Here is a 13,935-nt window from a genome sequence, read left to right as displayed (position 1 = left end):
TTTCATGGTGGACACAGCCAGCAGCAGCAGGGGCTGTGCAAGGCACAAGAGTGTTGATTAAAGCCTCGGATGCCACTCAGGTGATTTTCCTCAGCCTGGCCCAGCCTTTCTGCATCTGCCGCACGTCCCGGTGAGACGTGCTGCAGAGGATGCTCTCTGCACTCCGGTGTGACTTTGCTGCCGTGTCCGTCCCTGGCCAGACGTGTTTACTGAGATGCCTCTGCACCCAGTGCACCCGTGGCAGGGCCCTGCCTGGGTCCGAGCTGGCAGGCAGAGGCTGGACCTATTCCTGCAGCAGAAAGGCAGCAGTGGCCAGCAGTGGGCTGCTCCCACCCCAGCATCTTGCAGACCCCTGGCCCCCAGTGCCCGGAGGAACATTCAGGAGAGGACGTTGCACTTTTTCTGAGCAGAGAAAGGCTCAAAGTCTGTGAATCCTGGCAGGATGCCCATCTCTCGTGTCTGCTAAGGAAAGGAGCCGTGACCAGCGAGCAAGTGAGCTGTGTCCCCCATGTTCTACACTGCGGGGAAGGTGGGCTGTGTCAGCCTGGCCCTGGGGCTGCCCCATCCTACCCCATGGTATCCACCAACCTGCTTAACTTTCCCCCCCTCTCCCCAGCCTGGCAAAGTATCTTTCGCTTGCCTGCAGGAACAGGAGCACTTAGCTGGGATAAAAATAGCCATGTTTGCCTCCCAATGGACAAGGGATGGCAGAAGGTGAAAACTTCCCCTGTGCAGCTCTGCTGGGCCCTCCATGTCTGCAGTGGGATGGAGCTGCAGGATGCTGGAGATGGGGCGGGTGAGCCTGGGCACCGCTTGTGCAGCCCTCCTGACTGAGGCCACCTCCCTGGGACACGGCTGGTCCCCAGGGGCTGCCAAGTAGATGCAGCCCAGGGTGTGATGGAAAGGATGGAGGAAGGAGGACGGGAACGGCAAGGAGCAGCAGGATGGACAAGCCCAGCAGCGCAGGGGGTCCCTGGGCTGGCCAGGCTCCAGCTCTGCTCATCAGGCTAAGCAGAGGGGGCATCGCCAGGGCTGTCCCAGGAGTTTCTCTCCAGCTGGTCTGTACATGCAGGTTTTGTGGCAGTGGCCGGGCCATGGGGAGGTCTGGGGGAACGTGTTTAGTTCCCTGAGCATTTCTCCACTGCGTTTTCCCCTCTAAATGGCTCTTATTTTTAGATCCAGGCAGTTGCTAAGCATCACTGCCTCGCTAAGGCGGCTTCTTTCATGGCTTGACACCAAAGCACGCTGACAACACGCTGCCGCGTGAGCCCGGCCCTCCCTCCCTGCTGCTCTGGATTCCCTTTCTGTCCTGTGGCTCCCATGGGCCAGGAGGGACAGGCTTGAGCACAGGGACTGAGACAGGATACTTTGCCTTGCCCCTGGCTCCTGACCCCCTCTGTCTGTCTGCATAAATCAGAGGATGAAGGGAGGAGAGGTGGGAAATGCTGGGAGCTGGGCAGTACCTCAAGACGTGCCCAGGACCCGTGGCACGGTGCAAACTGGCAGCACATGGTCGGCGGTGTGACAAAAGCCCCTGGTTTTGCCCATGGCAGGGATTCTCCCGGGGCTGGCATTGTGCACAGATGGCAGCAAATAACTGGGGACAGCAGCGGGACCTCTAGCCCCAGTGCCAGATGTACCAGTGGGGCTGTGAGCTCCTCTCTTGGCAGCACCGTACCCCTGAAAGCCCGCCGCAAGGTGTGCTGCTGCATCACCCCTTCCCTGGGGCTGCAGGAGATGGGGGAAAATCCTGCTAGAGGCTGCAACTGTGAATAGGCATCTCATGCTTAGGTTTGAGGGTGGCAGAGAGGACCTGCTCCTGTGCTTGGCTGCAAGCAGGGGGACCTGGGCCACCCTTCCCTTGTGTCCCTTGGCCACTGCATGTCCCCTCCACCTCTGATTGATTTCCCATGCAGCTTCTCCCTGATGGGGGGATGCAGCAGCTGCTGTGGCTGGGGTCCCCCTTCCTCTGTAGCTCCTGGGGATCCCAAGGCACAGCCCAGCATGGGCACCAACACGCAGAGCTTGGGAGACCATCTCTCATCTGCTGTGGGTGGGGGTCCACGCTCCTCCTGCCCCCAAGCCTTCTCCATTCCCACCCCCTTCTCCGTCCCTGTGTGGTCCCTGTCCCCCAGCGCTCTCCCATACCGCCGGAGACCCCCATCTCGGTGCAGCCCGGAGCAGCTCCCTCCCTGCCTCTTCCTCGCAGTTCCCCCCCGGCCGCCGGGGACAGCCTCCTCCCGCCCCCGGCCGTGCCTCAGTTTCCCCGCGGCGGCGCGGCGCAGGGCGGCGGGGCCGGGCCGGCGGCTCCCGGGAGGAGGCGGGGAAGGACGGGAGGGAGGGGGCGGCTGTGCCCAGCCCCGGCGGCGGCGGCGGGGGGGAACGGGGCGGCTGCGCGCTCCTGCCTGCCGTACCGAGCCGTACCGAGCCGAGCTCCCCGGCACCGCCGGCCCCTTCCTGCTGCCGCGGTGAGTGCCGCGGGCGGCGGGGCGGGGGGAGGCGGCGGGCGCGGGCCCCCCCTGCCCGGCGGCGGAGCCCGTGCGCCCCGTCGCGGTTCCCCCCGCCGCTCGGCGGGGCGGGAAGATGCGGAGCAAGGGCAGGAAGGAGAGCCTGTCCGACTCCCGCGACCTGGACGGCTCCTACGACCAGCTGACGGGTGAGTGCCGCCCGCCGGGGAAGGTGCAGCAGCCGCTCGGGACCACGGCGCGGTGGCGGCCTCAGGCACCCGACCCGGGCCCGGGCACCCCTGCCCGCCCGCCCGCTTCCAGACCCGCCTGAGCCCCGGCCCCCTGCCCGCCCCGCTTCGCCGCACGCCTGGTCTGGGGAGAGGGGGCGGCCGCGACCCCGGCGCTGGAGCAGGGGGACAGTCCCGGGCCCGGGGTGGGGTTCCCCGGGGGGCTTAGAGTCGATCCCAGCCGGGCAGAGGTTTCCCCGTGGTAGGTTGGCAGGGAAAAGGCCCCCACCGGGGGCTGGGATGCTTGGATCGCTTTTGGCTGCCCGCAAGCACACCCTCACTTGAGACAGCAGGGTTTGGTGCTGGGCTTTCTCTGCCATGTCTTGGACCCCACGCAGCACCCTCGGGTGGCACAGCAGCACCCTGGCTGCAGGTTCTCCCAGAAACGGAGAGGCTCACCCCGCTCAGCAAACCTCAGCAGTGCCACAGAACCTGGTGTCTTCTTCACCAGTCACTTAGTGTCCCTCAGCATCTCCAGAGATGCTCAGCCTCCAGATGGGATGGCCATGAGCTAGGGAGGCCAAATATGACCCAGTCGTGACCCTATTGCATCCCCCTCCATCATTTGCCACAGCAGGGAACTCCCTGGATTCCCACATCCCACCACAACATCCGTCCATCCCTCACACCTCATTCCCCACTGTCTGGTAGTGAAGCAGCTGGGCTGGAGCTGGCAGCACCCCTTTTTCCCCATGTGCTCTCCACAGATCAGGCCAAATCCTGTCCCCTTTCAGTGCCTCTGTCACAGGAGCTGTGAAATGGGGCAGCAGTTCCCACCTGCTTCCCAGGACCCACGACAGAGCCAAAGCTGTCCATAGCCGGCGGGTTGGGTGCCCTCGTGCTGCAGGCACTGAGGTATGTGCACAGGCTTCTCCCTCGAGTCCTGGTGATGCCTTTCCTGCCACAGTCTGGAATAGATTTTAGGCTTTGCTCTGGGGTTTCGAGGAGGTGGTGGTAGCAGGGCAGGACCTCTGCTCTACTTTCCTGAGCAACTCCATGTGTGGGAATTGCTGCTTGCTGCCTGCCCAAACGTGCTGCAGGCAGGATATTTTTGAGCTGTGTAGGAACTTGGAACCCACACACAACTTTTGGTTTCTCCGGTAACTTTAAAATGTCCATATGGATTTAAATCAAACCAAAGTTAAAAATAAATTCCAATCTCTCCAAGGCTGAGACCTTTTATGCCTGGGCTTACGTCTGAGCCAGCCGTGCAGCAGCAACCTGGGCAGAGGGGATCTGTGCCGCTGTGCCAGCCCCGCGTATGGAGATGGGGCTGCTGAGGAGCCTTGGGGGAATAAGACTGGAAATATCTGCCTCATTTCTCAGCTTAGGAAACAGAGGCCCTGGGAGGGCACGTCATTCTTTTGCCATTGCTGTCAGGTCAGTGACCTGCCAGGGCAGAGCCAGTGGTAATGCCAGGGAGGAGAGGGAGCTGGTCCCGGCAGCACCGATTTCCCCTGCGCTGGCTGAATGCACTGGAGCTGTCCCTCCCTGTGGAGGGAAAGTTGTTTTTCTCCCAGAAAGAGTGTGGAAGTGATGCAGGCAGGAGGAGAAGGAATGCAGCCTTAGCTCTAGGGGGGGTTTAATAGCTCAGGCTGCTGCCTGCTAACCTGGCCTGGGCCCTCCTGGTTCCCTGGGGATGTGGTGAGGAGCTGGGACCCCTGTGGGGCTGTAGTGAAGTCCCAGGGTGGAGCTGGCAGTGCCAGCGTGGGCTTAGTCTCTCCCTGCAGATGGGAGGGTCCCTGCTGGCACTCGCTCTTTTGGTAGCTCAGCTCTGCCTGGGGACAAGCATGAGCAGTTTTGGGTGTTCCTGCAGTCTTGACGACCCCCATCCATCAGGGTCTATCAGGGTTTGGGGGGTATCTGCCATGCAAGAGCTGCTAACTGAGAGACGATTTGATGTCAGGCGATGCGACAGCCCCACAGCAGCTCCAGCGATTGCTGATGTGTATGGGGACAGCAGTCAGTCCTGCTGCCTTCCTATCACTCTCCAAAAACAGGGGTGAGGGAGATGAGACCCCCATCTATGCATGCCTGGAGAAGGGTTAGCAATATCCCCTCCCAAAAGAAGGAGAGAGGTTAAGGGGCAGCAGGACCTCCAGCCATCCACAGGGTAGAAAAGCCCCACACCTTCCCCAGCAGCACACTGAATTTTAAATTTAAAGAGCTGTTGAAAATGGAAGTGCAGTGACAGCCCCCGTCCCTGTGGCATCTCCAGAGATGTCTGGCGACCCTGACCCCAGATGGAGCAGCCGTGGGCTGTGCGGGCTCATGGCACGTGGATGTGTGTGTGAGAGGCGAGAGCGCCTGAGTGAATGAAAGCTGCCTGTGTGTGAGCAGCGGGGAGGGCAGCACTGGCTCCTGTGATGGGGAGACATGGGCCAGCAGCGCTGGGGCAAGCCAGGATGGACTCTGCCTATGCCGGGCCCCAGTGCAATGGTGTGGGGTGAGGGCAGGCACCAGCCATGCCACTGCTGAGCCTGGGGCTGGGCACCTGCCTGGGTGCGAAGGAGAGAAATGTTTCTGTTACACCACTAGGAAATTAAACCGGTCATTTTCTGGAGTATTTAGATGATGCTAGTGAGAAATAAAAGCCATCCATAAATTACATTATTCCTCTGCCCCTCTAATGGCATGAGCTATTAGTGTGCAAGCAGAGCCTGGAGCCAGTGTCTCAGGACTGCTCTGGACATGTCCCTCCGTGCAGGAAAAATGGGAGCCCGGTGCCACTTTGCCCTGAGGAGTGCAGGTACCGCATCCCCAGCCCTGAATCCCAGCAGCGTGAGAGATGAGAGAGGCTCAGAGCTGGCTTTCCCACCAGTCCATGGGGTTGTAGAGGCAGGGGACTGCCCCAGCCCCAGTTTGGGAGCAAGAGCAGGTGACCTGGGGCCCCATCTCACCCTGCGGGACAAGACCATCCCAGCTATGCTGGGTCCTGTGAGTGGGAGGGCACGTGCCAGCACAGGGTCAACGCCTGGGCTGTTTGGGGTGGGCCAAGTCCCCTAACTGCATTTTGGAAGTATGAGGGATTCATCTCCAGGGCTGTTCGTCCCCCAAAAAGGGCTAGGAGGCTCACTTTTCTCCCCTGCTTTTTCACCCCTGCTTTCTCCTTCCCGTTGTTGGGTTGCCAGGTCTCAAGCAACTGCTTTGCTCCACCCCAAAGGCAGCCAAAGGGTTTGCAGTGGGTGAACAATTGCTATAGAGACCGTCTGCAGAGTTTTGGGATCCTCCTGCCTCCCGAGGCACAGCTGGTGGGTGGGGACTCCCTAACTCTCAGCGCTTTGAGCAGCCCACCCAGTGAGCTGAAAACTGTAGGTACCAACATAGCGGCAGCGCCGCATCTGGCTGAGCCCTCCTCCCTACCTAGAGGAAGGGTGTTTCAGAGACGGTCTCTCCCGATGGTAGTAAGAAAGGAGAGATGGGGCTGAGCTGTTCCCTGCAAACATGCTGGGGGGAGGATGGGTCAATAGGGTTGATGAGAGGACAGTGGGAGCCGAGCTCCAGTCCCTGCCGCAGGGTAAAGCCAAAGAGCTGTGCCCCAGCGATGCATCTGCCACAGGCAGGTACCGGGTGATGGGCAGATCTAGGGCTGCGCCAGGGCCTTATTCTGCTGCCGGCAAACCCAGCAGCTCCATCGTGGCTGCTCACAGCCCATGATTAGCCAGGCAAGAGGAAAATCTTCACGAGCTGGCTGTAGTGTAGGACTTCCACCTGCAAGGGGGATAATTCATTTCCCAGGGTGTGGAGGGGGTTGTCAGTGCTTGTCTGTCCAAAATAATAGTGTGTGTAGCAGAAGCACTAGGATCTGCAGCTGGCGAATGGAGTGACGAGGCTGATGTGGTGTATCGAGGGCAGGAGGCAGGCAGGGGCCAGCTGGGCACCCGGCTGCCAGCGTGCGTGGCAGGTTGTGTGCTGTGCTGGATCCCAGGGAGGGGCACTGGGATGGGGACTGTGCCTAAGACCACAGCAGTGTTTTGCCCGTGCCCAGAACAAAGCCCCTTCTCTTGCCCAGTTGCTTTCTCAAACTGCACAGGAACATCCCTGGGTGCACGGCCCTGCCCACACAGGTCTGGCAGGGCCAGCTGCCTGCATCCCTGTGACCAGCAGCACGTGTGGGTTGTCACTGCCTCCTAGAAGCAGTCCCACAGTGACACACATCAGTGTCCTTCCCCTAGAGGGTCTGGCCCTTGGGAACTGTGTGTGCTGCCTGTCCCCCTGCTCCGCCGCTATCCTCCCTCCGTGCTGCTGCTGCTGCCGCCTCATGCATCCCCCCTCCACTTGCTGCTTCTGCTGCCCATGGCGGGGTGGTGAGGCTGGGCTGGAAGCCGGACTGACCCTCAGGCCAGGTCTCCAACCTCCCCAGGAGGGCCCCAGTCAGGGTGGGGTACAGTGGGGAAAGGTCTCCCCACTCGTGTGCTGGGGCGGGGGTCTCCCGTGGGGTCCCCTCTGTGCCAAAGCGCCCTGCCCTCCATGGCTGCTGCACCTTCCTGGGGTGATGGGAGTGTTGCCTGACTCTGCCTCATCTCTGTCTGCTCTTTCCTACTCTCTGGCATCTGTACCCCTCTGCCTCTTCCCTCTTTGCTGTCCTGGCTTGTCTGCAGCCCTTTGATGCTGATGAATCCCCTCTCATGGCGTGTTGTGGCCTCCCCTGACCAGAGGTTGAGACCCTGGGGCTCCTTGCCAGAGGGGATGCTGCTCTGAGCCTGTGCTGGGCCAAAGCCGCACAGAGGGTGAGGGACGTGCAGGTGATGCTACTGGGTGCCGCTGCCTGTGGGCAGGTTTGATTTTGCAGGTGGAGAGGCTGGAGCTGAGGTTTTGGCAGCCGCTGCTGCATCCTCGCAGGCAGAGGTGGGTTGGAGCCTGTGGGGAACTGGTGGCACAGGATTAATTGACAGGAAGTTTGTGGGTTTGGTCGGGGTGGTTACACAGCTGATTTCTGCAGATGCCGATGCATAATTCATGCGCTGTTCCAACTTCGGCCAAGGTGTACAACTCCTGCTGCACGAGGCTGGCGTTGCACGGGCAGGGAGGGGTTTGCTCTTTCACCATCTCTGTGTCCAGGCATGGAGAGGAGTTTTTCCCCACGTCTGGCCATATTGCAGCTGTAGAAGTTGTCCGGGCTCAGTGATGCTGCTTTACTGCTGTGTGTTGTGCTGAGACCAGCTGCCCCCAGAGCTCTGGGAGCCGGGACAGGAGGAGGTGTAGGGGAGTGAGCAGAACTGGCCCCTGGAGCAGGCTCTGGTTTCCCCCGGCCATATCAGGTCCATAAGTCCTGGCTGGAGCTGAGCCTCATGCCTTTGCCTTGCAGCCAAGGCATCAGGGGGTCACGCCAGCCCCGAAGGACAGAAGAGACCCGATTAGTGGAGCTGCCCTCCCCCTCCCTCACTGGCTCTTCTCATTAGTGGTGTTTTCATTAGGAGAAGTGGTTTGGTTTTGTTTAAGCCAAATTGCTGTGCTTGGGAGATGATAAATCCATCTGCTGGCAAATCGCTCTCCTGCCGCCGGGATGGATCCCAGCCCTGGGCTTTATTCGTGCTGCAGATGAATGAGCCTCTAGTGAAATGAATCTCCCTGCCATGCCCCGCTGCGGGGGCTGAGCCGGGCAGGCTGCCTCCCTGATGCCATGGCAAAGGGCTCTGGGTTGGGATGGGCGACCAAAATCCTCTGCTAAGGGGTTGCGGAGCGCTGGGGGTGGTTATTGCTGAGCAAGTGAACTGCTGGAGCTGGTGCAAGTGGCTTCCCTGGGTGCAAAGTGGGAGAGGAGCCCCTTTCCATGGGGCAGGGTCTTGTGGGTGGGTGCAGGGGTCCTGTTCAACCCACCGTCTGTGCCGGGGTGCTCTGCCAGCAGCCGGAGCTGGGTGGGTGCCATGCCATGGGGATGAGCGGCAGGACAGTGCACAGGACAGGGCTGGGGATGGGATGCAGGGGATGGAGTGGCCCTGCTCTCAGTGATACCCTACTGAGTGGCTTTGCAAAGGGGATGTGGCAGCAGGGCTGTGCTGGGTGGGAGGCTCTTATCAGGGTACTCCTGTCCCTGAGCTGCTGTGGCTTGGGCTACTTCTGACTTTTAAGTAAATTTGTCTTCCGCTTGAAATGAAAATGGGTGGTGCGGCCCCTGGGGAGCCGTGTGAGTAATTAACTTGTTTGGAAATGGAGCCCTGCAGGAGGGGAGCTGGGGGCAGGGTGGCTGCCACATTCAACAGGAGCTGAAGGGGATGAGGGGCATGGGGGACGTGTCACCTGCTTCTGAATTTGGGTCTCCCAGAATGTTTCCTCTCTGGTCTGGACAGGGTGACTCACCTGCAGATACCACTGGGCAGGGGTGCCGTACACCCGCGCGCCCAAGCTCTCACAGCATCACGCTCCTGCCCATGCCCAACAGCAGCCCCAGGGCTCAGGTCTGTCTGGCCGTAGGTGACCCCAGCCCTGTTTTGGCAGGAGAAACTGGGCTTTGAACCTATCAGGTCAGGGTCCCTCCTGTTCGAGTGTCTGGCACCCCTCCCAACCCCAGGAAGCAATTAGCATTGCTGCTGGGGGCTCTGGTGTGCGGCAAGAGGGTCGGTGTCCCATCCATGCTGCTCCTGCTCACCCTATCTGGGGACACTGGGGACCTGGGGACATTGCAGTCTGGGGGCCATACAAGCAGGTCCCCCATGGCTGCTGCAGTGCCCGTCCGATTCCTACACCAGCTCCACCCCCAGCAAGCAAGTGGGGGCTGTGCCCTGTGTGAGACAAGGGCACCACCTGCACATGGACAGGCCCGATCCACACTCCACTCGGAGGACCCTGGGCTGTAGCTGGGACAAGCTGGTGGCTTTGTCCTGGAGGGGAGGGACTGGTGTGGGGACTGTCTGGCCCACAGAAAGGTCCAACGAAGGCTGCACTGCCCACAGGCAGGCAGGGGATGCTCAGAGCCCCAAGGGCCAGTGCCAGGCTGGCAGCAGAGATGCTTCACCTGCAGCCCCTCTCCTGGGAGCAGGTCAGAGACAGCGAGGGAGTCACTAACTGCAGGTGGGCTGGTGGCATAAATCCGCTGCCCCAGCTCTGCCCTGTGGAGATGAAGGGACTGACTGGGCAGATCACAACACCCCTGGGCTGTCCTGCTATCCCTGTGAGCCACCTCCTGTGGCAGTGGCATTCCTGCTGGGAATGGTCTCGACACTCTGAATCAGAGGGAGGTTTCTTGGCAAGATGCTACCAGGAAAGACTGGCAGGACCCTGTCACCAAGCCTCTGTGGGGCAGAAAGAAGGACCCTGCTCCCATCTCCAGGCACTGACCCCAGCAGCAGGACTGGGATGCACTGGCTCCCTTAACTGTCTTCTTCTCATCACCAAAACCACATATTTGGACATGAAAAAAGTGCTTTTTAGGGATGAAGCATTGGTGACAGTCCGGCCAGGATCTGAGTCACAGGGAAGAGGATTTCCAGGGTTTTTCCCTTGGCCCAGCTGGGGAAGGTGCAGCCCTGAGAGATGCAGGGAGGCATTGGCAAACTTGCGCATCCTTGGATCACCTTCAGTCCCAGCAGAAGCCAGGGATGAACCATCCAGCTACTCTCACCTGGATACTGCAGCCCATCCAGCTGCAGCAGGGTGAAATGAGAGTCAGCCTGCTTGCTAACGAGATTAGACAAGCGAGCCACTGCTCCTGGCCCGTTTGGTTAATCGCTTCTTCCTAGATTGAATTTTTAAAAATTGCATTGCTTACAGAAAGCCCCTAAATGGGTTTAAAGGCAATAATCCACCCTGCCCTCCATCACTGCAAGGATCCCACTGAGCCTCCTTGGCAGTGGGTTGTTGAAGTCCCTTGTGTGTATCCGCGTGTCTCTGGTGTCCCCAGGAGGTGTCTGGCTGGGCTGGCCAGCCCTTGGTGGTTCTCGATTTACTCTGATTTACATCTGACTCCAGAGCAGGAGGGATGGCCGCTGGTGCTGGCTTTTGGGGTTGCAGCTCCTGGGTGGAGATGTTGTAACATGCTGTGGTTAGGGCTGATCACAGTGTCCCCTGGGGACATCTCAGCCCTCTCCTGTGTGATGGAATATGCCCTCAAGTACCTCTTTATCCCCTCCGAAGTCACACCTTCTGAGCCCAGGCCCTGCTCTGTATTTCTCATGCTGACCTGAGCAAATTTCCCCCGGCGCCCACCCTCCCCACTGGCCTCCCCTCCGCCGCCGTGCAAAGTGAGTCACTCCCCGGCACCAGGAATCTTTCATGTCATTTCCCCCTTTGCCGCAAAGTCATTAATGCAAGTGGAATAATTTGTTGCATAACGGAGAGGATCAGCAGGAGCTCCGCTGTGGCGGGTGACGCCTGGCCTCGGCTCCCCACACCCCGGCCACCGCTGCCCCAGGAGAGGGCGGCTCCATGGGATCACTGGCTGGGAGCATCCCAGGTCTTGCTGGGGTTGTGGTCCCACAGCTGCACTGTGCTGGCAGTGACGGCGTCAACTCCCTGAGAGGTTTTTCCGAAACTGCTGAGTCCCGCCGAGACCCTGGCTGGGTGAGATGGATGTGTTTCTTGTGGCCTCAGTGTCTGCTCACCCTCACACAGCTCCTCTGAAAGGGGCTCGTCCCAACTGCTCCATAGTGACACGGGCAAGAAGTGTCCCCTGCATTGATCAGGGGGAGTGGAGTGGCACCTGCCACGTCCATGCCTCGTACCTGCCACATGCTGCTCCAGCTCCTCTGAGCTCCCCAAGCCGTGGGGTCACAAGTGCTTCCCACCAGCAGTCAAATCCCTCCCGGCTTCTCACTTCAGAGCTGGGGACTTTGAGGTGTCCCAGTGAGGGTGCAGGCTGTGTGGGACCCTGTGTGGCTCAGGGCCCTGCAGCCCCCAAGGGCAGCTCTGGAACTTGCAGTGAGGTCCCAGCTGGCTGTTGCTGCTGCCGATAGCAAACCCATGCAGGGGATGCAAACCCAAGCATGGCCAGGGCTCCCTCCTCGGGACCTCACAGCCTCCTAAGCAGGGAGCTGGCTGGAGAGGGGACTCACTGCCCTCAGCCAGCCCACCTCAGGGCTGTGGGTGCTGGGAGCTCTTGCTGGAGTGACGCTCACTGTGGTTGTGGCAGATCTGGTCCCTCCCATGCATGGCAAGGGGGAGAAGGGCAAGGAAGGGTGCTTTAGATGTTAAAAGGCACGATGGAGGCTGCCCCTCTGCCCAGAGTTAATTTTCTTCTATTCCATGCTCAGCTGGGCATTAATTTAAAGATGCTGCAATGGAAGAGGGGGAGCCTGAGAGGACTGGGCTGAGAGCAGGAGGATTTAGTGAAGAGATGTGGCTGGGGCTGGGGGCTGCACAGGGGACTGCACAGGGGACAGTGGCATCCAATGGCACAGGATAGACAGGAGGGAGGAGGTGACCGTGCACCCCTCAGGAATGAGCCACCCCAGTGTGTCCCTGCTGTGACTATGGTGGTACCCAGTGGCTCCCACCAACCCCTGGAAGAGGACATGGGGGTGATGCTCTCCTTGTCACCAGGGAGAGCACTGTTGCTGGGTGGCTGGGTGACGAGGGGACCGTGGGCTGCTTGTGCAAAGCATGGCTGTGTCCCATGTCCCACCTTTGCCCCTTGCTGTGCCTGGGACAGAAGTTTCAAACCCAAGCCTGGGGGGGCCCAGTGGATGAACATTATGCCTGGCTCCATGGTGGGCAGGAAGAGGCCCTCCTCAGTGCCACATCCCAGCGGGGATGTTGTCCACTTACCCTAGCTGGGCAGCAATTCCCCTCGGTGCAGAGAGCTGCCCCAGAGCAGTGCGGGGAGGCAGGAGATGGTGTTTAATATTTCAAAGCGATTCATTGGAAACCTGCTGCTCCCCAGGGCTGGTCCAGACCCAGCATCCCCGGAAAGGGGCCAGGATTGGCGCCACCCCAGCACAGTGTGAACTGGAGTGGGAGGCTCTTTTGGGACCACATCCATCAGGGTAAAGGAGCCTTTCATCCCCTCTGTTGCCTGCAGACCTGAGGGTCCCACCTGTGCCCTGGGCCACAGCTCCGGGGCAGAGACGTGGGTCCCAAGGGTCTGCAGTGGCTCCCCAGCCGCACGCCACCCTGTGCCTCCCTCGGCACTGTTTGTTTCCTCAGCCCGCCCTGCTGTAATTACAACCCGCTGTCACTCTCTGGATAATACATCTTTGCTTTTATCACTGCTTAATTAAATAACTGTGGGGAAGTGAGGGGCTGGTAACCCCTTGTTTGCTGGCACAAATAACCTGGTGGCACTGGGGAGGTCTCTTGGCAGAGGGGCTGGATGGGGACAGCTGTGCCCTGGCTCGAGAGACATGGTTGAAGGTGGGGTACCTGCATGCCCCTGAGAGGGATGAAGTGCTGATTTTGTTGTTCATGGGCACAGCATCTCTGGCACAGATCTTTACAGGCCATCCCTGCAGAGGTGCTCTGGGTGCGACTGCCATCACCCCATCTGTAATTCTCCCCTCAGCTCGGAGCTGTGCCCACTGCCAGGCTGGGAAGAGCGTGCGGGCAGAGTGCCCACTGCCAGGCCAGCCACCTCTGCCCGCAATTAGTTGGTCCTAATGAGTGTCCCTGGCAGCTGCTGCTGGGTCAGTGAGCTCTGGCTGAGTATCTGTCAGTCACTCCCCTCCAGGGCCAGACACGTGGGTTCTGCACTGTCTGTCTCACTGTGATGGACTGGGGAAAGGTCTGTTCTGACAGGATTTCCATCTACCCAAGACAAAGCAATGCACTGAACTGCGGTGCCCTGGGTCCTCAGCCCAGCCCGGGTGGGAATTGATGAACGTCCCCAAACTGTTGCCAAGCCCCAAGGTTTGTGTTTGCCTGTAGCGATGAGCCAGTTCTCTTTGCAGATGCCATCCCCTCCCTTGCAGTGCTGGATCCCTGTGTGGCAAGAACCTGCCCTTCATTGTGCAAGCAGCATCACAAGCTATGCTTAGCTTTGGTCTCGTAGAGAGTGTGGGTGATGAGATGTTCAAGATGCATGGCTGGGGTAGGCTGGAAAATGTCCCCCAGTTGGGGACGGGCCTCCTGGAGCTGTGAGCAGCCCTGGGTATTGGGGAAAATGATGGGTCGGGGGATGGAGAGATTTTGGGGGCACCCTGGGGCTTCATGGCAGGATGCTGTGGGGAGAAGACCTCCCTGCCTGCATAGGGGTTACTTGCAGGCAGGGGAATGTGGGCTGATGTGCAGGCTCAGAGTGCCTCTCCTCCTGGTGTGCTGCCTGTCCTCCT

The 13,935-nt window shown here is 60.1% G+C and overlaps 1 protein-coding gene across 1 annotated transcript in view; it reads left to right on the top strand.

Annotated features, from left to right (window-relative positions):
* The first annotated feature begins 2,526 nt into the window (after positions 1 to 2,526).
* Positions 2,527 to 13,935, top strand: part of KCNIP2 (potassium voltage-gated channel interacting protein 2) — a 43,999-nt gene continuing 32,590 nt past the window's right edge. Inside the window, exon 1 of the mRNA XM_065638775.1 lies at positions 2,527 to 2,656. Within this exon, the coding sequence (XP_065494847.1) occupies positions 2,584 to 2,656 (73 nt within the window). The 5' untranslated portion in view covers positions 2,527 to 2,583. The remainder of the gene's footprint in view (positions 2,657 to 13,935) is intronic.

Source organism: Caloenas nicobarica, chromosome 7 (genome assembly GCF_036013445.1).
Source record: "Caloenas nicobarica isolate bCalNic1 chromosome 7, bCalNic1.hap1, whole genome shotgun sequence".
Lineage (NCBI taxonomy): Eukaryota > Metazoa > Chordata > Aves > Columbiformes > Columbidae > Caloenas > Caloenas nicobarica.
This window is presented reverse-complemented; position numbering and strand designations above follow the sequence as displayed.